This window comes from Triturus cristatus, chromosome 3_1 (assembly GCF_964204655.1).
Source record: "Triturus cristatus chromosome 3_1, aTriCri1.1, whole genome shotgun sequence".
Taxonomy (NCBI): Eukaryota; Metazoa; Chordata; class Amphibia; order Caudata; family Salamandridae; genus Triturus; species Triturus cristatus.
The window spans coordinates 829,789,108-829,813,101 of record NC_140583.1 but is presented as its reverse complement, the minus strand read 5'-3'; the positions used below and the strand labels follow the sequence as shown (position 1 = coordinate 829,813,101).

Here is a 23,994-nt window from a genome sequence, read left to right as displayed (position 1 = left end):
TTTTCTACCTATCATTTTCTCAAATGGAGACACATCTCCCAATGACCTGGGTGTAACCCTGTAACACCACAACAAGTCCTTTAGCGCTTGATAACAATTTTTTCCATTGGATTTTGCCAACTGTAAGCCATCTTTCAATACTCTTATCCACATTTCCACAATGCCATTACTTTGTGAATAGTACACCGAAGTGCGTATGTGACTGATTGCATGTTCGTCTAAAAGCTCTTTCATTTCCAAAGACCTCAATTGCACCCCATTGTCTGTGACCAAACATTTGGGAAAACCTTCCTTCTCAAATACTTCCTTGAGGAACTGGATCACAGTGCGAGAGTCTACTTGATGTACTAACTTGACCTCCGGCCATTTAGATAATTGATCAATCAGAAGTATGGCAAATACTTGGGTACTCGACAAACACATGTGACCTGCTATAGCCAAGGAAATTCTTTCTCACACTTTACTGGGTCTAGACACAGGAGCTTTATCATAAGTGACTTCCATTTGACATTTGTCACTGACTGCACATTCCACACATGATCTAACTTTGGGTGCAATGCATTTGTCAATTGGCTGGCCACCAAAAATCACTGCAAATTCTTCTTTTTGTACTGCTCATGCCAGGGTGACCTACATGAGCCATATCTAAAATGACCTGCCTCATGCTTTGGGGTACAACCAATTGTTCACCCCGAAACATTAAATTATTCAAAACAGACAATTCATTAACAACATACAAGTAAGGTAACAAATGCTTATTTAAATCCTTCTTTCCTGGCCAACCCAACTTAGTTCGAGGCATGTGGGCTGCTGAATTCATATCTGTGCATAGATCGCCGCCTAGTGTTGGGTCCGGATGTTTGCACGTTGTTGTCCTGGAAGAGTCTTCGAAGTATCACGAGATAGGTGACTCCTCCCCTGGACCACAGTGCGCATGGGCATCCTCTCCATCCTTAGATTGTTTTTTTCCGCCATTGGGTTCGGATGTGCTTATCTTAGCTCAAGTTAGGAAAATTCTGTTTAAGGCCAAAAGGCCTTTAGTTTTCGTCGGTACTGTTCCCGTTCGGTATCGACTACCTTGTTTACTAGTTTAGAACCTTCTTCCAGCCTTTCGGATCCGTTTGGTCCGAACATCGAACTTACATCGACGATGGAATCGAGGACTCCATTCAAACGGTGTCCTTTATGCCACGCTAAATACCCTCACATCGACGTCCACCCGGTATGCAACAAATGTCTCTCACCGGATCACGATGAGTCGAAATGTATGGCCTGTGCCCGATTCCAATCGAAGAAGACTCTCCGGAATCGACGGGCGGCGAGATTAGAAGCGCAGCAATCAGCGCCTGCCCCGGCCAACATCTTCAGCACAGAGGACGAGGACGCAGAAAGCGTGGAAGAAGTAAACTCCAGCCCCGCTTCCGAACACGATTCCCGATCGGAAGACGACGATGAAGTGCTTTTTCAAAGGGAAGAAGTCATCGACGAGGTAGGAGACTACGATGAGGCCTTTGGGGCCGAAGAAGATAGCTCCAGCGAGGAGCCAGGCCCACCCGTCGATACGGAGGCCGTCAAAGTGCGTCATTCTAAGGCTCAGGTCGAGGGATCGCCTCCGGGCCATACCCGAGATCACTCTCAAAGTTCTTTGGCCGCGCCTTCGGGCCCGGCCTCGAACATCCCGCACGAGCCATTATTAACGAAGACGACTGGATTCCCTTCAACGAAACCGAAACCAATCGTCGCACCAGTTCCACCGAAACCAAAAGTGAAACTGGCTGTAATCAGCTTGAAGGCCTCGAAGCCCTCCACTCCTTCGCCGGCAGCAAAGGCTGTCGGCACCGAACGCAGTAAAAGGGATTTCGGCGCCGAACTCACTGCGGCGGACATCGGCACCGACCCGAAGAAAAAGGCCCTCGGTCCCTCCAAAGCGCCTCAGCCTCCGGCTCCGAAGCCGTCGGCCCGACCACCAAAGTTAAAATGGCCACTCCATCTGCGTCCACGTCGAAGACAGCGGCACACGCCAAGTCGTCGACTCCATCGACCGTCGATACACGGATCGTTGACCCCATGGCTACAAAGCAGTCGACGCTTACCTCCACGGTGCCGACCGGCTCCAAAGAGCCTTCTGCGTTGTCAGTGCAACAAGTCGCGGCCTCGTTGCAACGCATCAGAGAACAGGCAGCCCTCCGATCCACGTCGGGCCCCGACACGCACAAGGCCCCGAAAGCACCCGCGGCGCCAACCAACATCACTTTTGGCTTGCCGCCGCCCACGGCGCCGAAGATGTTCGAGATCCGAACACGTGTCCGCTAGACACAGTCCCCATCTACTGGACACACAGACTCTGAGCCTTCACAGCCGCAATTCATCGACGCCGACACTGGTAAACTAATTCTCCGCAAGCGGAAGATCACACCAGAGAGAGGACTGGACTCTTACAGAATACCTCTCAAGCACAAATTGCCAGCTGGGTCGGAACCAGTTCTGTATGAACGCTTACAAACCTCCTATCGGGATCCCCAGTCATTTTTTCCTACGCCTTCGGAGACGGACGCAGTAGAGGACTACATGGGAGATGATACCACCTACCCTGGGGATGTCGATCCTGATGAGCCTCTGCAGGACTCAGATCAGGCATGGGATGACCCTACAGACCAGGGTACCACGCCAGATACCCAGGACACGCAGCTTTACAGCACCAAAACATCTCCCACAGAGGACATTGCTGCCTTCAATGCCCTCATAGAACGGGCTGCCGCCAATCATGGAGTAGAACTCCATTCTGACACTGTTGAAGAAGACTTCTTAGTGGACACTTTCGCCTCTTCAGAAAGAACTGTCAAAACTCTGCCCATGTTAAAAGGAGTTCTGAAACCTGCAAAGGACATTTTCAAAGAAACAACTAGGGCACGGGTGCTAAACCCCAGGATTGAAAAAAAATACAAACCTGCACCCGGAGACCCTATGTACATTAGAGGTCAGTTACCTCTGGACTCCATGGTGGTTGCTAACGCTCGCAAACGAGCCCATTCGCAGAAAACAGGTGATGCTCCTCCCCCAGACAAGGAGTCCAAAGTGCTGGAGACATCGGGCAAAAGAATTGCAGCGTAAGCCGCAAACATCTGGCGCATTGCCAACACAGAGGCACTCCTGGCCCATTATGATCGTTCACACTACGACACGCTAGAATCACTACTCCAGCATTTGCCAGACGAATACAAAGAGGCAGCGGAGCTCCTCATCAGAGAGGGACAACTCCTTACCAATGCATCCATCAAGTGCGCCCTTGATGCCGCCGACACAGCAGCAAGGGCAATCAACACCAGCGTCATGTTACGACGACACGCATGGTTGAGAATCTCAGGATTCAAGCCAGAGATCCAAAACAACATCCTAAATCAGCCAGTCAACCCCGACTACTTATTCGGCCCTGAGGTTGACACTACCCTCGAAAAAATTAAAAAAGACACGGACACTGCGAAATCAATGGGGGCTCTGCAGAGGCAGCAATTTCGTAGTGGCTCCTTTCGTCGCCCCGGGAATAGAGGAGCAGCTAGAGGCCAGGGGTCACAGCAGCAATACACTAAAGGGGGCACACAGAGTACCTACGATAAAACCAACAGAGGTGGATATCGTGGCTCCAGCACCAAGGGCAGAGGACGTGGTTACGGCAACACCAGGTCCTCCCCCAAAAACAAACAGTGACGCCCTCTCCCTTCCCCCCGACCACATAACACCTGTCGGGGGGAGACTCCAGCGGTTCCTGTCCACGTGGAAAGCCATCACCACAGACAGGTGGGTCAGGGACATTATCCAGCACGGTTACTGTCTCGAATTAACCTCCACTCCACCCAACATACCGCCAAAGCACCGTCCTATGTCCGTAGAGCACTTAATATTATTGCAGCAGGAAGTGCTAAGTATGCTGCAAAAAGGTGCAATAGAGGTCGTGCCCGTCAACCAGCAGGGGACAGGGGTGTACTCTCTGTACTTCTGAATCCCAAAGTAGGACGGGTCACTCAGACCTATACTAGACCTGAGACCCCTCAACCACTACATTCTCTCAGAGCATTTCCATATGCTCACCCTACAGCAGGTTCTCCCGCTGCTCAGTCAGGGAGACTTCCTAGCCACACTAGACCTCAAGGATGCGTATTTCCACATACCCATACACCCATCACACAAAAAATATCTCAGGTTCACTATTCAGGATCAGCACTATCAATTCAAAGTTCTCCCCTTCGGAGTGACAACAGCACCCAGGGTTTTCACCAAGTGCCTCGCTACGGTGGCGGCACATCTACGGAGACAACACATTCACGTCTACCCTTACCTGGACGACTGGCTTGTTCAGGCAAAGTCAGCCCAGCAATGTGCCAGCCACATGTCCCTCACCATTCACCTTCTTCACAGTCTGGGATTCTCACTAAATTACCCAAAATCACATCTCCAACCCGCACACGTACGACAGTACCTGGGCGCCACCATAAACACTCTGGCAGCCACAGCGCAGCCAAATTTAGTGAGGATCAACAGCATGCAACTGCTGATCTCAAAGTTCAAACCTCAACACTCCCTTCCAGCGCGAGTGTTCATGCAGTTGATAGGCATGATGGCCTCCTGCATCTTCATAGTCCCGCACGCAAGACTACATATGCGCCCGCTTCAGGAGTGCTTGGCACGTCAATGGAATCAGGCTCACGGGCAATTAAAAGACCTAGTGTTGGTGAGCGGTCGGGCATACAACTCTCTGCATTGGTGGAATCCACAAAACCTTTGCAAGGGCCGACCGTTCCAAGAGCCTGTTCCACAAATAATACTGACAGCGGACGCCTCTCTCCAGGGTTGGGGAGCTCATGTACTCACTCACACAGTGCAGGGACTATGGACAACGCAACAAAAGAAGATGCACATCAACGTTCTGGAACTGATGGCAATCTTCCTAGCCATGAAGGCATTCAAAGTACACTTGTGCAACAAAGTCGTGTTGATCCGGACGGACAACATGACTGCCATGTACTACATACAGAAGCAGGGAGGAACACACTCTCCACAGTTGTCTCATCTGGCTCAGAGCATGTGGAAGTGGGCCATTCAGAGGAACATATTCCTCATGGCGGAACACCTCCCCGGCAAGGACAACCAGATGGCGGATCTGCTCAGCAGACACAGCCACCAGATGCACGAGTGGGAGCTACACCCATCAGTACTCCAACCGTACTTCCAACAATGGGGTCATCCAGAGATAGACCTATTCGCCACAAACGAAAACGCAAAATGCCAAAGCTTTGCCGCCAGGTTCCCACATCCTCAGTCACAGGGCAATGCGATATGGATGAACTGGTCAGGCAGATTTGCGTACGCTTTTCCCCCAGAGCCATTAATACCGCTAGTGGCACGCAAACTGCGACAACACTCTCTGACGCTCATCCTAGTTGCTCCCACATGGGCGCGCCAACCATGGTACACCACCTTTCTAGAACTTTCCGTGGTGCCGCATCAGAGGCTGCGGATCAAACCCGCACTTTTAACGCAGAACCATGGCGAAATTCAGCACCCAGATCCGCAACAGCTGAACCTGGCAATCTGGCTCCTGAAGTCTTAAAATTTGGCTACCTGAACCTGCCACCTGACTGTATGAATATCATCAAGGAGGCCAGAAGACCCACTACCAGAGCTTGCTATGCGGCTAAATGGAAGAGGTTTGTCATTTATTGAAACAACAATGACATTAACCCGCTAGACGCATCCATTCAAAACATTATCTGTTACCTCTTACACCTATACCGATGCAATCTGGCATACACCTCAATACGTATCCATTTAACCGCAATAGCAGCCTATCTCCAAAACAGGTAGCACCTCTCTTTATTCAGAGTGCCTGCCATCAAAGCCTTCTTGGAGGGACTCAAACGAGTAATTCCCCCAAGACACCCACCAGCACCGGTGTGGAACCTCAATTTGGTCCTCACCAGACTGATGGGTCCACCCTTCGAACCTCTCCATTCATGTGAGATTCAATTCCTCACCGGGAAAGTAGCTTTCCTAGTTGCAATTACTTCGTTAAGAAGAGTTAGTGAACTCCAGGCACTGACCATTCAAGAGCCATTAATTCAGGTTCACGCAAACAGGGTCGTACTACGTACCAACCCCAAATTCATGCCTAAAGTAATATCGCAGTTCCACATGAATCAAACTATTGAACTGCCTGTTTTCTTTCAAAATCCACAGAATGTCGCTGAGAGAATGCTCCATACACTAGATGTAAAGAGGGCCCTCATGTACTATATAGACAGAACTAAGGACTTTAGGAAGACAAAACAACTTTTCGTTGCCTTTTCTCCACAACACAAGGGCAACGCCATTTCCAAAGCAGGTATAGCCAGATGGATCGTTAAATGTATTCAGATTTACTACCTAAAAGCTAAACGCACATTAACGATTCCCCCAAGAGCCCACTCAACACGGAAGTTAGGGGCCTCCATGGCTTTCCTGGGAAACATTCCTTTACAGGAAATATGTAGAGCAGCCACATGGTCCACTATCCATACATTTACCAAACACTACTGTGTAGATGTACACTCAAAACAGCAGGCAGCTGTGGGACAGGCTGTTCTCAAAACTCTTTTTCAGACTGCTGCAGCTGGCACGGGTAGCCGCCGCTAATAGGAGGTACTGCTATGTATTCTATGCACAGATATGAATTCAGCAGCCCACATGCCTCGGACTGAATATGCTACTTACCAGTATGCATCTGTTCTTGGCATGTAGGGCTGCTGACATTCATATCGCCCACCCTCCTCCCCGGCGCCTGTAGCGGCTGCAGCACTCAGACTTACTGTATAGCATGGTCATCACTTACTGTATCTACTCTATCACTGCCACAATGGCGAAAAACAATCTAAGGATGGAGAGGATGCCCATGCGCACTGTGGTCCAGGGGAGGAGTCACCTATCTCGTGATACTTTGAAGACTCTTCCAGGACAACAACGTGCAAACATCCGGACCCAACACTAGGCGGCGATCTATGCACAGATATGAATGTCAGCAGCCCTACATGCCAAGAACAGATGCATACTGGTAAGTAGCATATTCATTATGTTCAATGACTTCTTGAAATTCTTTATCTTGGTAACATGTTTCAACCCATTGATCTTGTTTAATACATCCATTAGATACTTGACATATGGATACAACTTTTTCTAAACCATCATCAATAATACTCGAATCTTGGTCTTCTTTTATGGGCAACCTGGATAAACAATCCACTAGTAAATTTCTGCCACCGGGGGCCATACAACGCCATTGCCCAGGATAGCACAGTAATCATAAGAGATTGGTTTTGGTGGAGTTTTGGTGGGAATTACATGTCACGTTCACTGGGTTATCTACTGTAATAATTATATTCTAATAATTATTTTACTGTCTTATATATCAGCCTCATTTGGAGGTAGTTGGTAGTTTGATACAAGGTTTTCGTGGTTCCTGACTATAGTTAAGTCTATGTTATCCGTTAATATGAGTTTGCTGTAAAAGCCCATGACACAGCCTCTAGAATTACAAATCACAAATAGCAATTTAGTGCTTATTTTTGAATTTACATACACATCTATGCAAACCACCTGATTCATAATTCGTACTCATTGTAGCATCTATAGCATTTTGTTTAGAAGGCAATTGTTTGTTTCACTATCACATAAGGTCCCCGTTTGTGTCCAAGATTACTGAACCATGAAATTAAACCATTTCTTGGTTGGTTTTGTTATCTCAGTTTTCTGGTTTTTGGAAACCAACCACTGCAGGAAAGAGCCCATTTTGTATGGTCACCCCGCCCCCCAATGCCTCTGTTCTCCAATGCTGATGGTTATGACTCTCGCCCCAAAACTATTAAGTGTAAATTGGCAATCCCAATAGGCAGTGGCTTCACCCTCCTTATAAGTTCCTAGATTATGATACCAGTGGTACCCAGGGCATTGGTGGTAATGGGGGCCCCAGGGCGGCTTGCAGCACTGTTTTTGCCACCCTGGGTGGCCCAAATAAACTACTGACAGAAGGCCTGCCATTGCAAACTGCAGGAGCAGTGAAAATTGCTGGAACTTAACTTTACCCTCACCATGTGTGGCAAAGTCGATGCACTATCTTTAATATATGCTAATCACCCCAAAGGAAGGCCTTCTAAAGCCCAAGAGGTAGGGTGCATTATATCAAATGTGTGGACATTTAAGTGCAAGCTTATATGACCGTATAACCTTATAGTGCCATTTACCATTAAAGGACGCTATAAGTGACAGACGGCCAATAGGATAACATGGCCTGGCACCCGGTCAAACCCGAGGTTGGCAGCACCCTCGTGATACCACCTAAACAACGTGCCTTCTTACCCCTAACATGAATCTCATGTCGAGGATGATTGACATGCACCCAGTTGCCTACCTTAGAGGTTGTGCACATGGTTGCCCCAGCTTCTCTGTGCTCTGGCTGTCAATCCCGCGCATTCCACCGCCATGACAGGATTCTAACCTCCTGCCGGTCAGTGTGACCACTCTTAGGAAGGCTTGTGAAGTGACATATCCAGGCGGTGAGCTTCAAAGGCTGCACCGCACCTGATATGCACCAGTGCCGACTCCCAGAGGAGGACACAGTCCTACCTCAGCACCCGGGCTGGTGGGAAATTAGATAGTTAAGGAGGTGTACACCCCCAGAAGGCTAGCCACACCACTAGGGTGGGCAGCCCGGTCTGTGCACTGGAAGAAGGGTTCTGCCATTGTTTGAAGTAGCAGAAAACAGGGTTTGAAGTAAGAAAGGTGACCCACACCCCCTGATGTGCACATCAACAGCAGCCCTGGTGTTTTGTTTTTGCGTCTTTTTTTGCAGATTTTTTGGTGTTTTCCTCCCATAAGAGTGAGACTTGTCTCGGTTCTACAAAATGATAAATACATTTTATTAGTGATTCATTATACTGTCCACAACCAGATATATACCAATAATTGCATTCTATGCGCTTGGTCTCTGTGCAAATATAAATGCACTGTGTAAGTATAGTCAGAATGGAGTGACTTGCTGGTGGAATAGAGGGAACAATACAATTCAACGTTGAAGCTCTGTTAGAGATAATTCAGGTTAATGAAGTTGAATTGTTAACTATGATGGCATATGAAGTCAGGGGCTTCAGATATTCAGATATGAAAATTGTTAAAAGTGTTGTGCTGATACTTCATAATAGAATATAAAATAGAATGTAAAACATATGTAATATCCCAGCATACTTATATCATCAGTTTATGCTACCAGTGCAGTGTGATATAACTTTGTTTTTTCAATGCATTTTCTAATCCTTTAATCATTACATTTAGATATTAGATGGAAAAATAAGTTCTGGGGCAAGTCAATGGAAATACTACCATTCGGAACAGTGAATGTAGCACTCCCAAAGTAAGTTGCTAGTGATTTTTCTGTGATTAATTCTGTCAATGTTGAAATTTTTAATTTCTGTGTTGAATCCAACCATGCCTAAACGATGTGAATATGTTTCAATCACCATGAATAGAGTTGCATTCTATACGTGCTTCAGTTTATTTTCATGTACTGCTCTGCAGACGAGAAATCAGTGCTTGTGTATTGATTCGATAGTAATAGGTAGTGATCCAGCGCGAGAGAGACCGGGGAAAAAGAGGGCAAATTTACAACTATCCTCCCTGCGTCGCAGACCCGACGTCACACTAGCTCATTCACACATGCATTCATTGGTGGGGCCCATAACACCAACATTCACACGTCTCCACTCACGAGTCTGCACACAGGAGGGAATGATAGAATCAAGCGCTGGACATGTGGGGGAGTACCTTCTTACCTATAGGGAAGACAAGTTATTTTACAGAAGATACATTAGCATCACCACCTATAGAATCCTAACCTTAAACATCAAGGCACTCCACCACTTGGTCGATGGACCAATTAGTTGGACTGGTTGATGGTGATTTAGAACCAGCTAAAACACATTTAAGACTCAGAATTCTCTACTCTCTTCATTGAAAAACCACAAACTCGTAATTTCTGTTAATCAAATATTTGTTTATCTAAATATTGTTTGCAATTAATATTAGCATTTTGGTCAATCAAAGTTTAAAATTTTGTTCAATCAGTACAAATCGCATGACATTTATAGTTACCTATTCTTGCTATCTGGATTTTTTTCCTAATTCATTTGGCACTGCATAACCGAATTTAGCCGTTAAATTGTCCAAATAAAGCAGGCCAAAGCTCAAAGGCCGAAAGTTCTTTGCTTAGCACATTACAGTCCCAAAGATCTTCAAAGGACCACAATTCGTGCAAGCATCTGTCATCGTCTGTGGGGACGGTAGGGGTGTGCAGTCATCGAGAACCGCAGGATGCTTAGAATCCAGAACGCCTCTCTTCTCAATCCAAACCCCTCCCTATTCTACTACCCTTTTTATAATGAAATGCGGGATAACATGAAACATTCTTAGGCCAAGAAGGCAGACGATTGGCTGATTGGAAACGTCCGATTCTTACATCACTTGATGTTCTCATGGATTTTGCTTGTTCACTTCCTCTGCCCATTTTGCCCTTATGCAACAATGTAAAAGTTTTGCTTGTATGTCCCAATTGTTCATTTAGACCAGATTTTACTGACTGAAGTTTGGCAGTCCTCCATGTTCCTATCCTTGACCAGGAACACTGTGCCTTGGGGTCGCCTGGAGGTCTACGGAGCCATCCGAGTCTGCGCAGTAGGCATCGCGCTCACAAGACGGTGGCCACTTCTGAACTCCATTTTGGATGCCATGATTTGGTAGGCCCAAATGCCAACTTAAGCAAAACAAACACAAAAGAGTAATTAATACAAAGAAATGAAGATTCTAATGTTAAACCCTCACTAATCCCTTTATGTTTTAGTATTTTCCTAGCCTTTAGTGACATGTAAAGCAATAAAACTCACCATTACGGTCCAAAACGGGAACGCAAACATCACAAAAGCAACATAAATCATGCGATATCCTATTACCACATGTACTACTATTAATATACGTACATAATTTAGTTATTAGAGTTATTCTGCCATGCAAATAGCAATAAGTCCCACGTGTAATTGGTGTCTAATAAAAATGCAAATGGTTGATTAATATAACACAGCAAACTGTTAGTCAAATTATAATATAAGTAGGTTATATAATTAGTATTTTCATGCAAAATAGAGGAGGTATACAAAATTTTGCTTTACCTGCTCCATCAATCCCCCCTTTGGTGATTTCTAATACCACCACAATCCCTTAATTTTTTATAAAATGTGTAAATAGAAATTAATTCAGTTCACTCAATATTTTGTTAGATCACATGATTGTTTCCCCTGTTTCTTCTTCCCTTGTCTTTTTATACATATTCTCTTTCCATTCTTCTAATTCTACCTCTTCAAATTCTCTTTCTTTTCTTTCTTTCTCTCTTTTCTTTATAGTTTCTCTTTTTGTGTTATTTCGTATTTTTCGTCTTTTGCTACATAAACATCCTAATCTCAGAATTAATACTAGAATAATCACACATGTTACTGAAAATAAAATTTTACCAATAAAGGTACTACCTAATTTTAGTAAAAAATCTTTAATAGTAGAAAATCTTTTTCCAATCTTTTCCCAAATTCCTTCAACCTCCAGTGGAACGATCTCCTCATGCAAATCAGTTATATTCTTTATGTACGTCTTTAAATCTTGACTTTCGTCAGGAATATAAGTACAACAATGTTGAACCTTCAGCATTCCACAGACTCCACCCTCTTTTGCTAAAATTATATTCAAGGGCAAGTCGATTTTGCATCCCCATGGCTCTCATGGCAACCATTTCGGTATTTACCAATAAAAATCCTCCAGCAGTGCTTGTTGACAAGCGATCCACTACTGTTGATAATTTTCTAATTATATGTGCATTCAGAGATATTCCAACTGCTGGTATCAACGCTCCAAAAATGTCTCCTACAATTTCTGACCAAGATTCTCTTCTTCTACGTGTTAGTTGTCTACCTATCTTGTGGGCACCATCTTTTCCTCTTCCCACTTGAAATGTCCTTGGGAAAACCAGGCCTAGATAACATGTGCCATACCAATGGTCGGGTAATCGATAATAAGCTTTATTCCTGCAGATAAAATATAATCTAGGAAATACCGGATCATTTCCTCCTTTAAATCCCCATCCACCCATGATTCTATAAGTATCATGGCAATCACTTGCACCTATGAAATAGTTATCATATGCAGGTTGATTTCTTCTAATACACAATTTCCCTTTCTGAGGCCAATCCAGAGCCATTGCTGGACTAGCTTCTCCTTTCAAATGTTTTTCTCTTTCAACATCCCAAACTGTCTTTGCTTCTTTTCCCTCAGATGCCTTCTTTTGCATTTTTATTCGTCTTTTCTTCTACCATATCTAAGAAAGTCTTCTCCTCTCTTTTCAGACTACAAGTTAGATTATTTTTGAATACTGACTCTCATGTTAATTCTTTAGTTTCTAAGAAAAATTCACCTAACACTTTACCAGGTTTAACTTTATTCAGTTTATGGACTACGGGTACTTGTGAAAATATGTTATCTACATCTGGAAAATAATATTCTAGTTTCCCTATTTTGTAAAACAAACTTGCTAATACGCTACATGTTATTCCATATGTCACTGGAAGGTGATGGTACGTCACTCCCTCAGACACTGATGCCGGCAACTGCATGAATACATAGCAGTCTCTCACGTCCATTGTTTTTGCGTCTTCATATAATAATTTTGAGAAAACATTGTTAGAAAAATCAGTTATGGACCTATCTTTATGTAAATAATTTCTATCTATCTTAGTTGGATAAATCTTCTGAACCTTTTCTACATCAGTCTTATTCTCACTATGACCTTCTATTGTTTATAATGTAACCTTAAATGAGACCATTAAAGCCAACACACTCCACAAAAGCATTAGTAATCCTGTACAACAACAGCACCATCTTCGAAGGAACACACATGTAGATTTTCTACTTTCTGTGTTTGCCATTTCGGAAAATGATCAGTGTCTTTTGACTTAGCCTTGTCTACTTCACAACTAGTTTTGCCTAACCTCAAGGCTCTAATCACCTACTTGGTTCTTTTCTGTTATGTCTTTTATTTAGTGATTTTCAAGATTCTCCTTTTAGAGCACTTTTGTCTCTTCAGTTTGGCATTTGATCGTCTTTCACTTTTCTTTCACAATCTCGATTCAGAATTTCCTGAACATCCGTCTCTTCCCCGATGTCGGACAAGATAACTCTCAGGATTTCCGATTCCTAGTCGTCCTCAACCACTTCTGGTATAGTCACCTCTAGATCTCCTTGGCTGTCTGCTTCTTCTTGTACTTCAGGAAGTGCCACATACGACCATTCTGGTGACTTATACTTCTGGTTGGGTTTTCTAGTCCTTTTGCTTTCCTCTGATGGTGTCTGTTCAACGTCTTTTGATTTCTCTTGGCTAGACACCCCATTCACTTGTTCAGCTCTGGATGATTTTACTCGTGTCAATCTGTATCTCAATCTCTTTATCTTGTTTGGCCAAATTTTATCCTTTGCTGGCCTTTTTAACTTATTTCCTTTTTCATTTCTTTCAGCTTTCCCTGCTCTTTTCCTCAGGACTCGACCTTCTGGTACTTCTTCGTCACTGTCCTCAGATTCAGTTCTAACTTGACTCTTACTTTCAGTAGTCCTTCTTTCCACCACTTCCTTTTTCTTATCTACGTCTGTCCCTCCTCGTGGTTCTTCCACACAATCTTCCTGCTGACTAACTGTCCCTTCTTCTACCTGGATGTATGGTTTCCCTACATCTCCTCGGGGGTCTTCCGCAACAATCTTTCCCTCTCTCTCTATATCTGGTACCTTACCATCTACTTCTGTTATTTCGGTGGAATTTCTCTTGGCTTTTCATACGGAACTTCTTTATCAAGAATTTCTTTGACAGTCTCTCCACTGTTTTTGTTTACACTCTTATGTGCTTGTACTGGTTCAGTGTCTGATTCTGAGCTGGTGTCAGAAATTTGAAATTTTCTACTTAATGGTAGATTCTCTGGTTCTATAGCTGAACTTGGTTCTGACTTCTCCCTTTCAGGAGTTGGTCTTGCTCTTATTTCTTCTGTATCTGATTCCGAGCTTGTATCAGATTCTTCAAAGTATTCTTCTTCTCTGTTATCCACTGGATTTGGAATTCGCAAGGTATGACTAGCATGAATCCAGTTCTTCACTCCTGCACATTTTACAGCTGTCGTCGTGGTCAGGATCACCTGACGTGGTTTACCCCACCTTGGGACCAAACAATTTCTTCTTCTATGCACTTTTATTCTCACCCAACCACCTGGGTTCAGATCATGAGTTGTCTTCTTTTCAAGAATGGTTGCATCCGATCCAACCTGATGAAACACAGAACGAACGGAATCAGCCAACCCCTTGCAATAATCCAACACCAAGTCATCAGATATAGGTAATAGCTTGTTGACAGGTTTGAAAACATGTCTCATTGCTCTCCCCATCCCAATTTCATGAGGACTCAAGCCAGTATTCCTATCCGGAATAGATCTAATAGTCATGAGTACCAGAGGCAAGACATCCGGCCTTTTCAAACCTGTAACTAAACACATTTTTCTCAATCTATTTTTAATGGTGCCATTTACTTGTTCCACCAGACCAGAAGCCTCTGGGCGATAGGCACAATGTAGTTTCTGTACATTCAATGCTTCACAAATTAATTTCATGATTTCATTATGGAAATGTTTTCCTCTATCTGACTCGATCGTGACTGGAAAACCAAATCTAGGCATTAACTCTCTCAATAGTAGCTTGGCTACGGTGATTCCATTTTCTAGTTGGGTATGCTTCCACCCATTGAGAGAACAAGCAAACCATCACTAGAACATACCTCAACCTGTTGCAGGGGGGCATTTCAATGAAGTCAATCTGCATTCTTGTGAAAGGCCCTCCTTCTCGTCCTATCGTTCCCAGACTTACCACTGTTTTTTTCCAGGATTGTCTTGCTGACATATAAGGCATCTTTGACAAAGGCTTTCAGCTACAAGTCTGTTTGAAAAGTCTGATCATAGCATCTCTTCCTACATGTGCTTGTCCATGATACATCCGTGCCATGGTAGAAACCATGCTATCAGTCATTACTGGTCTTCCATTCCGATAAACCCACACATGATCTGTTTCCCGTGGTGCACATCCTGCTTTTACCCACTGTCTCATTTCTTCATCTCCTGCTTCTTCTTGCAACTGCCTCACTTCTTCCCATGTATTCACAGTGTTAGTAAACAGCAAGGGACATGAATTCATTTCTTTTTCTCTACCCCGATTAGCAGAGTTCTGATTTCGTGCACAATACTGAGCCATGTCGTTGGCAAACTGATTCCCCGCTGAAATGTAATCAGCAGACTTCGAATGCGCAGCACATTTCACCACTGCTAACTGCTTAGGCAGCTGTATCGCCTCAAGCAATTTTCCAACCACTTCAGCATTCCTTATAGGAGTTTCACTCTATGTCAAAAACCCTCTTTGGGACCACATCTGCCCAAAGTCATCCACCACACCAAATCCGTACTGACTATTGGTTATCACAGTCACTCTCACATTCTTCCCCAACTTGCATGCTCTTGTTGACGCAAAAAGTTCAGCAACCTGGGCTGATTTTACTCCTTTCAGACAAGATGCTTCCAGTACAGCTGCTACCGTACATACTGCATATGCTGCACTCAAAATTCCCTCATCCGTTCTCAAGCATGATCCATCCACGAACATCACGTAGTCACTTTCTGTCAAAGGTACATCTTTTATATCAGGACGTGGTTTGGTACAAAAATCAAGCACTTCCAAACAGTCATGATCCACATCATCTCTGACTTCCACATTCTCAGCATCAGGTAACAATGTTGAAGGGTTCACAGTCAGACATCTCACAAGGCTCACATTTGTTGCACCTAAGATGACTTTCTCATATTTAGTCAGACGACTATGCGTCATGAACTAAGTGCGGCTCCTTGTTAAAAGGATTGCCACATCATGAGGTACAAACACTCTCACAGGATATCCCATCACAATTCCTTCACTCTGTTCCAGACTCTTACAAGTAGCTGCTACAGCTTTCAAACAACCAGGCAATGCTACAGCTACATGGTCTAACATAGCTGAAAAATATGCAATTGGTCTCCTCAATTTTCCGTGTTTCTGTATTAACACAGAAAGTGCACATCTATTTCTTTCGCTGCAATAGAGTTCAAATTCTTTCTCATAGTCAGGCATGCCAAGAGCTGGTGCTTCACACAAACCATCTCTCAATTGTTTAAAAGCCTTCTACTCTTCTTTATTTAATTCAATGGGATCTGTTACATCACTCCTTGTCAAGCGTACCAGAGGTTTTGCAATCAAGGAAAAATTACTAATCCACTGACGGCAATATCCAACCATTCCAAGAAACATTCTCACTTCTCTCTGAGTCATTGGGGCTCTCATTCCTTTTATTATCCTGATTCTATCTGCAGTTACTTTTCTTAGTCCTTTTTCAATTTTATGGCCCAAATATTCTACTTCTTTCTGACAGAATTGCAATTTTGATGGGGATACTTTAAGTCCTCCATCTGCCAAATGATTCAACAATGCAATGGTATCCACTACACAAGCTTCTCGAGTTCTTGATGCCACAAGTAGGTCATCGATATATTGTACCAATACCGAACTTTCGGGTATTTTTAAATCTTCTAGGGACTTTTTCAGAATCTGATTGAATATCGAGGGACTCCCTGTATACTCACTGTATACCATTCTGCATCATAAGGAATCTGATATAAAGTCACAGATGGATTTGGTACAATGGGACAACATGATACAACGATTTTATTTATTTTTCTCAGGTCTTGCACTATTCTGAAAGTTCCGTTAGGCTTTTTCAGACCCATAATTGGTGAATTACATGGACTGCTCATTATTTCTCTCAAAATACCTTGCTCAATCATTCTGTCTATTATAGGAGTAACTCCTGCAATTATTTCGGGTGTCAATTTGTACTGTGGAATATTTGGGTAACTTACTCCTTCCTTTACAGAAATTTTTAGGGGATCTACATTTTTCATTAATCCCACGTCTTCTCCTGTGACATCCCATACCTCAGTTTTTACTGTTTTCTTCAATTCTTGAGGCAATTCCTCGGGGTCAAATACAGCAAATGCCTCAGTGATCTCAGGTTCCATGTTAGCTATAGTCATTTTGTACAATACATCCTCATCAGGAGTTTCAAAAGCTATTCCACCAGGAGTACAGAATATTGTGCAGTTCATTTTGCACAGCAAGTCTCTCCCTAACAAATTTACAGGGCTTGAATTGCACACGATAAAACGGTGCATTTCAGAAAATTTCCCTATTTTAACTTTAACTGGTTCAGTGAGATACGTTTTTATCTGTCTGTTGGATACTCCAACTACTTGGATTGTTTTATCCGAGAGAGGAAGATTTTTGACATCAGCTGACCTATCAGTTGAACGAGTAGCACCAGTATCTACTAGGAAAGTAATGTTTTTGTCTTTTATCTTTCCATCCACAAAAGGGCCTGTCTGGTCTTCTTCTAGAGTTGCGCCAAGTACGCACTCTTCTTCTTCCCCTCGGCACCGTCAATAACTTTCTTCTGACTCACTATCATCGCGTTGTAGCCAATACTGCGAAACAGCACTAGCGCGCGGCAGCTTAGTTACCTGTTCTTCGTTGTAGAATCCTGTCTCATTACTGTATTTCTGAGGATTTACGCTCTGTGGAAAAGGCGGTTTTGGCACCTGACACTGTTGGGCAACAACCTGCTGCTGTCGCTGCGGTTGACAACTCACCTCATTCTGCACCTGTGGATTCAATGATGCATTATCGCCATTAGCACTTTGGGGAAATTTACACTTGGTTCTCCAATGCCCTATTCTCCCGCAATTATGACATGGCCACTTCTTTTTGGCTTCTCCTATACTAATCTGTCCTTTCCCTTTCCCAATGTTGGGTTTTTGTCTCATAGTCGTACCATTTGCTTGTTCAATCAATTGGGCTTCCTGTCTCTCTGCCACTTTTACTTGAGCCCACATGGCCTTTTCTTTTAATTTATGCTGCTTTGCTTCAGTCTCATCACTAAAATATTTCGCATGTCTCAGTACTTCATCTATCTTTTTATTTTGCCAATCCACTGTATACTGTTTAATCATTTCGCTTACCTCAGGACGCAACCCATACACAAATCGATATACAAAATGACTCAAATCCTACTCACTCAAATTTTCATCACCACTGTATTGTTTAAAAGCTAACAACAATCTCTCATAGTAGGCATGTACAGATTCTTTTACTTCTTGATGAGTTCTATCAATTTTTACCCAATCAGTTTCTTAAGGAGGCACTTTATTTTTCAGAAAGGTAACTACTTGTTCATATTTTCTCTTTACTTCTGGATCAGGAGCAACTGTTTTTGGATCTCTAGGGTATTCCTGAGTAGGCCAACCTATTGTGATTTTACATTCTGCACATAGTTCTGCTGGCACAATTATGTCAAATAAACTATTCAAATCAATCCATAGTACTTTTGATAATTTTACAAACCTGTCTACCTGCCTGTACCATTCAACCGGCTTCTTGCGCAAACGAGGAAAGTCATTGGTGAATGATAAAATGTCCTGTCTGGTCCAGGGGACACGCACATAGCCTCCGCCTGGAATCTCCCTCATGGGACATTCAGTTTCCACTTTTTCTTTTTCTCTTACTGGGAAAGCTGCAAACGTTTTATCTGTTGCATCGTCTCGTTTTCAAAACCACCTACTTTTCCATTTGTCTACATCGCCCCATTTTCTCAGTAAAACAATTAGATCTTTAATCTGACTTATTCTTCCTGCTGTAGTCAAGTTTTCAATGTCTTTTTCAGCAAAGTCTACTCTGTATGGTTTCTGTAATGATTTTATTTTTTCAAAGTCGATACCCATTTCACTTGCTACTTCTTCCAATCTTTCATGTAAGTTTCTTGCTCTCCATGTTATGCTTTTGCATAGAAACATTAGTTCTTCATCCTGGCTTTTAACTTTTCTGTGGGAATAGTTCCTACTATTAATTCTTCTAAAACTATTTTTAATTTAGACACATCTATAGGTCGAGGTTCAGCATCTTTATGCTGTAAACTCCTTAACCATTCACTTAATTCATCAGAAGTAGGACCTACAGGAATTGTTTCATTTCGTATTTGTTCTAAACTTTTTGGTGACCCTGGTACTGATTCTGTCGTCATTACTGCTCTATTCGCTAGACTCTGATTTACTGTCAAATTTTTAGGAGTACTTAGTCCAGAAGTTTCTACCATCTGTCCCCATGGGTTCTCTCTTGAACCTCTTCTTTCCATTTCGGTTTGTTTATTACTGTCATAAGGAATCGTCAGACAATGCTCACTATCCTTTTGCTTATCAAAAATAGGCATTACGGGTCCTATTGTTACAGGAACAGTTACAGCTTCCATGTTTTTAGTCAATTCCCTGATCTTTTCAGTTAACTCTAAAGTAGTTCTGGCTAATTCAGCTGAATTTTCATTTGTCATTTTACCAGGTTGTGTATTTTGTATTTCTCTAAAGGGATTATTTCTTCCTACCTCAGGTGATATTGACTCAAACTTTATATTTTGTGGTGATTCTTTTACTGGGGCACTTGGTGTCAACAATGTGGAATTTGGTTGGTACGGGGGTGGATTTTTATAAAACATGTCCTCAAGAACATCATCCTCCGACTCATAAATAACCTTATGATCCTGTATTATTTCTCTTCTCTGTACATTTTCTACTACTAGTCTCTTCAGCACTTCTCATAGGGAACATACCATCAGCCATATTTGCACTTCGCCATCTCCTCATTCTATCATCTTAATTCTCTTGTCCACACGGTCTACCAAACATATATTTGTACCTTCCGCCACTTCGCTGTCGTTCTCTGTCATACATCTCATCTTCCCATTCTGTCAATGCTTCAAACTGAGTAGGTCTAGGTCTCGGTTCAAATCTCATCATTCTTTCTCTTTAAATTTCTCAATACCGCTAAATTGAATGAACCATGTTCTGGAAATGCTAAAACTCCATCATCTTTTGTATACTTTGCCCAATTGTCTAACCAAATACATCTATGATATCCATATTTCGCAACCATAAAGGATGCGGGTGAATTCGGTGGAGGAAGCAACTGTCCCTCTCTAGTCACAATCGGTTTGTCCTTTTTAAATAAGTTCTTGAACTTTCCGAACCAGGACTTTTTCTCTTTTTCTGGTGGATCGTAATACATCATTTTCTCTTCTCAGCATCGCTAGATTTCTCCTACGACTATTCTGTTGTTTTATCCAATCGTAGCGCGACTTACACTAACGCACCAATCCGGAGCGTCTATGTCACTTTTGCAATTCTCCAATCCCAGCGCGACTCACACCAACGCACCAATCCGGAGCGTCTACGTCATCCTGTAATTCTCCACTCCTAGCGCGGCGTACACTAACGCACCAATCAAGAGCGTCTACTTCTCTTACTGACTGACCAATCCCAGCGCGGTCTTTTCTGACATCAGCTTTTCTCGCTACTCCTGCTTCTGCTGACCCCTCCTTTACAAAATCTATCGGCAAACTTTTCTTAAGTTCTCTTTTACTCAAATTGTGTTAGTAACGGCATAAAAACGCCACCATTATCTGTTTCGCTAACAAAAGAGATAGTCTTGACCTTTTTCACAAGAATTCCGTCTTTCCCGAGTGCAGCGCTTACCTCTGCCCTACTACAGATCATCACACTCGCCGATAAAGTAGCACTTCCCTCTACCTTACCCTTCTAGCAAGCATTAACTAACCGTTTCTCTGGAAATAAGACACCTGTTGGAGACACACTGCTCCTGAGAAATAAGACCAGAGTTTCACAATTAAGTCGAATGCTATTTCATTTACACACATTCATACGGAAAATGTAGTTCATTCACACAGAATCCTGTCTTTCCCGAGAGCAGCGCTTACCTCTGCCCTACTACAGAATTATTACACTCGTTAATAAAGTAGCATCTACTTTACCCGCCTATCAAGCTTAGGGAACACCTATTACCTTTCCAGTGATAAGCGTAATCAGAGTTCACGTGGACTCCTATTACTTAAGACCAAAATTTTGCAGGTGGCCTTTGCTACCCATACACCACTTCATACAGAAATGTCCCTAACGATAACACACGGCGATGTTACCAAATCGAACCCAGACAATGCGTCGTGCAACTCCAATCGTCACACGTTTTCCCCGTGTACCTACAGGGCAACAAACAATTCACCATGTGACTTCACTTGCCACAGGGCATCCGACTTCCTACATCCCAGAAGTCTTCAAAAACAACATAGAACGCAACGCGACTCAACATAGAATGTTAGTACATAAATCAATACTCATCCAAACATCCGCAATCAATAATCAATATTCAAAAATCGGAAATCAATAAGCAATAATCACCAAACCAATGCAATAAAACCATCATTCTGCTACTAGAAAAACTGATCCAGCGCGAGAGAGACCGGGGAAAAAGAGGGCAAATTTACAACTATCCTCCCTGCGTCGCAGACCCGACGTCACATTAGCTCATTCACACATGCATTCATTGGTGGGGCCCTTAACACCAACACTCGCACGTCTCCATTCACAAGTCTGCACACAGGAGGGAATGATAGAATCAAGCACTGGACATGTGGGGGAGTACCTTATTACCTATAGGGAAGAAAAGTTATTTTACAGAATATACATTAGCATCACCACCTATAGAATCCTAACCTTAAACATCCAGGCACTCCACCAATTGGTCGATGGACCAATTAGTTGGACTGGTTGATGGTGATTTAGAACCAGCTAAAACACATTTAAGACTCAGAATTCTCTACTCTCTTCATTGAAAAACCACAAACTCGTAATTTCTGTTAATCAAATATTTGTTTATCTAAATATTGTTTGCAATTAATATTAGCATTTGGTCAATCAAACTTTAGAATGTTGTTCAATCAGCACAAATCGCATGACATTTATATTTATCTATTCTTGCTATCTGGATTTTTTTCCTAATTCATTTGGCTCTGCATAACCAAATTTAGCCATTAAATTGTCCAAATAAAGCAGGCCAAAGCTCAAAGTCCGAAAGTTCTTTGCTCAGCACGTTACAGTCCCAAAGATCGTCAAAGGACCAGAAATCGTGCAAGCATCTGTCATCGTCTGTGGGGTCGGTAGGGGTGTGCAGTCATCGAGAACCGCAGAATGCTTAGAATCCAGAATGCCTCTCTTCTCAATCCAAACCCCTCCCTATTCTACTACCCTTTTTATAATGAAATGCGGGATAACATGAAACATTCTTAGGCTAAGAAGGCAGACGATTGGCTGATTGGAAACATCCGATTTTTACATCACTTGATGTTCTCATGGATTTTGCTGGTTCACTTCCTCTGTCCATGTTGCCCTTATGCAACAATGTAAAAGTTTTGCTTGTATGTCCCAATTGTTCAGTTAGACCAGATTTTACTGACTGAAGTTTGGCAGTCCTCCATGTTCCTATCCTTGACCAGGAACACTGTGCCTTGGGGTCGCCTGGAGGTCTACGGAGCCATCCGAGTCTGCGCAGTAGGCATCGCGCTCACAAGACGGTGGCCACTTCTGAACTCCATTTTGGACGCCATGATTTGGTAGGCCCAAATGCCAACTTAAGCGAAACAAACACAAAAGAGTAATTAATACAAAGAAATGAAGATTCTAATGTTAAACCCTCATTAATCCCTTTATGTTTTTGTATTTTCCTAGCTTTTAGCTACATTTAAAGCAATAAAACTCACCCTTACGGTCCAAAACGGGAATGCAAACATCACAAAAGCAACATAAATCATGCGATATCCTATTACCACATGTACTACTATTAATATGCGTAAATAATTTAGTTATTAGAGTTATTCTGCCATGCAAATAGCAATAAGTCCCATGTGTAATTGGTGTCTAATAAAAATGCAAATTGTTGATTAATATAACACAGCAAACCGTTAGTCAAATTATAATATAAGTAGGTTATATAATTAGTATTTTCATGCAAAATAGAGGAGGTATACAACATTTTGCTTTACCTGCTCCATCAGTAGCTATGATGTTCATTTGTGGTAAGCACTATATACGTACTCATAGCATCTTACAATCACAGCCAGGATTGATACTCTGAAGTTTACCCACTCTAAGGGTATACAGCCCTGCATACAAGGAGATGAGGAAAAACACTACCAAAGCATGCAGTCTGTGACTTCATTTTGCACATAATATCAAAATGTAAACCACAGGATTTCTTTATTGAACAATTCCTAGCTCCACCAATCAAGTTCATTTAGTAGAGGATTTTGGATTACCAATGTCTCTCTTAACATCAAAGAGGGACAGTAAAATGTCCATAATGTATATGTAGAGAAGGATCCAGAGATTACTAGCAAGTGTAGCATACTTCTTCCTGCCACTTCCATTTTTAAAGTATCAGTGCATAATGCAATCCTCTCCTCTCCAATGAGACCTGATAATACCTTTAGTCTTATAGCAGGGAGATGAAACATAGGGCAGTTCTAAAGTCAAATTCAACAATTTTGTAACAGAATAGCCATCTGTGGGCCTGTAGTTACTGCACCCACAACTGAGCATAGGATGAAACATCTCCACCAAAGTACCCCTCGTTTAGAGCACAGTGTGAAATACTTGGACCTAACTGTAGTGGTATTTTCCCAGAATTTAGAAGTGAGTCAAATAGAAATCTGGTGCAACTTGTGATACCTGAGAACCAGTACCACAACCAAAGCACCTTACTGTATAATAACCATGTAGGTTTATTCTTAAAGGGCAATAATAATAATACTAAGCTCTTAATTAATCCCTTGGTTTCCTTCTTCTCATGGATGGAATACTTAGTTCCAATGATAAACAT

The 23,994-nt window shown here is 42.8% G+C and overlaps 1 protein-coding gene across 4 annotated transcripts in view; it reads left to right on the top strand.

Moving 5' to 3' along the window:
• The window catches only part of OSBPL6 (oxysterol binding protein like 6), a 690,319-nt gene that overhangs the window by 583,181 nt on the left and 83,144 nt on the right, over positions 1 to 23,994 (top strand). For all 4 annotated transcript variants that reach the window (XM_085645216.1, XM_085645218.1, XM_085645217.1 and 1 more), the window contains one exon: positions 9,355 to 9,433. In XM_085645216.1, the coding sequence (XP_085501342.1) occupies positions 9,355 to 9,433 (79 nt within the window). The remainder of the gene's footprint in view (positions 1 to 9,354; positions 9,434 to 23,994) is intronic.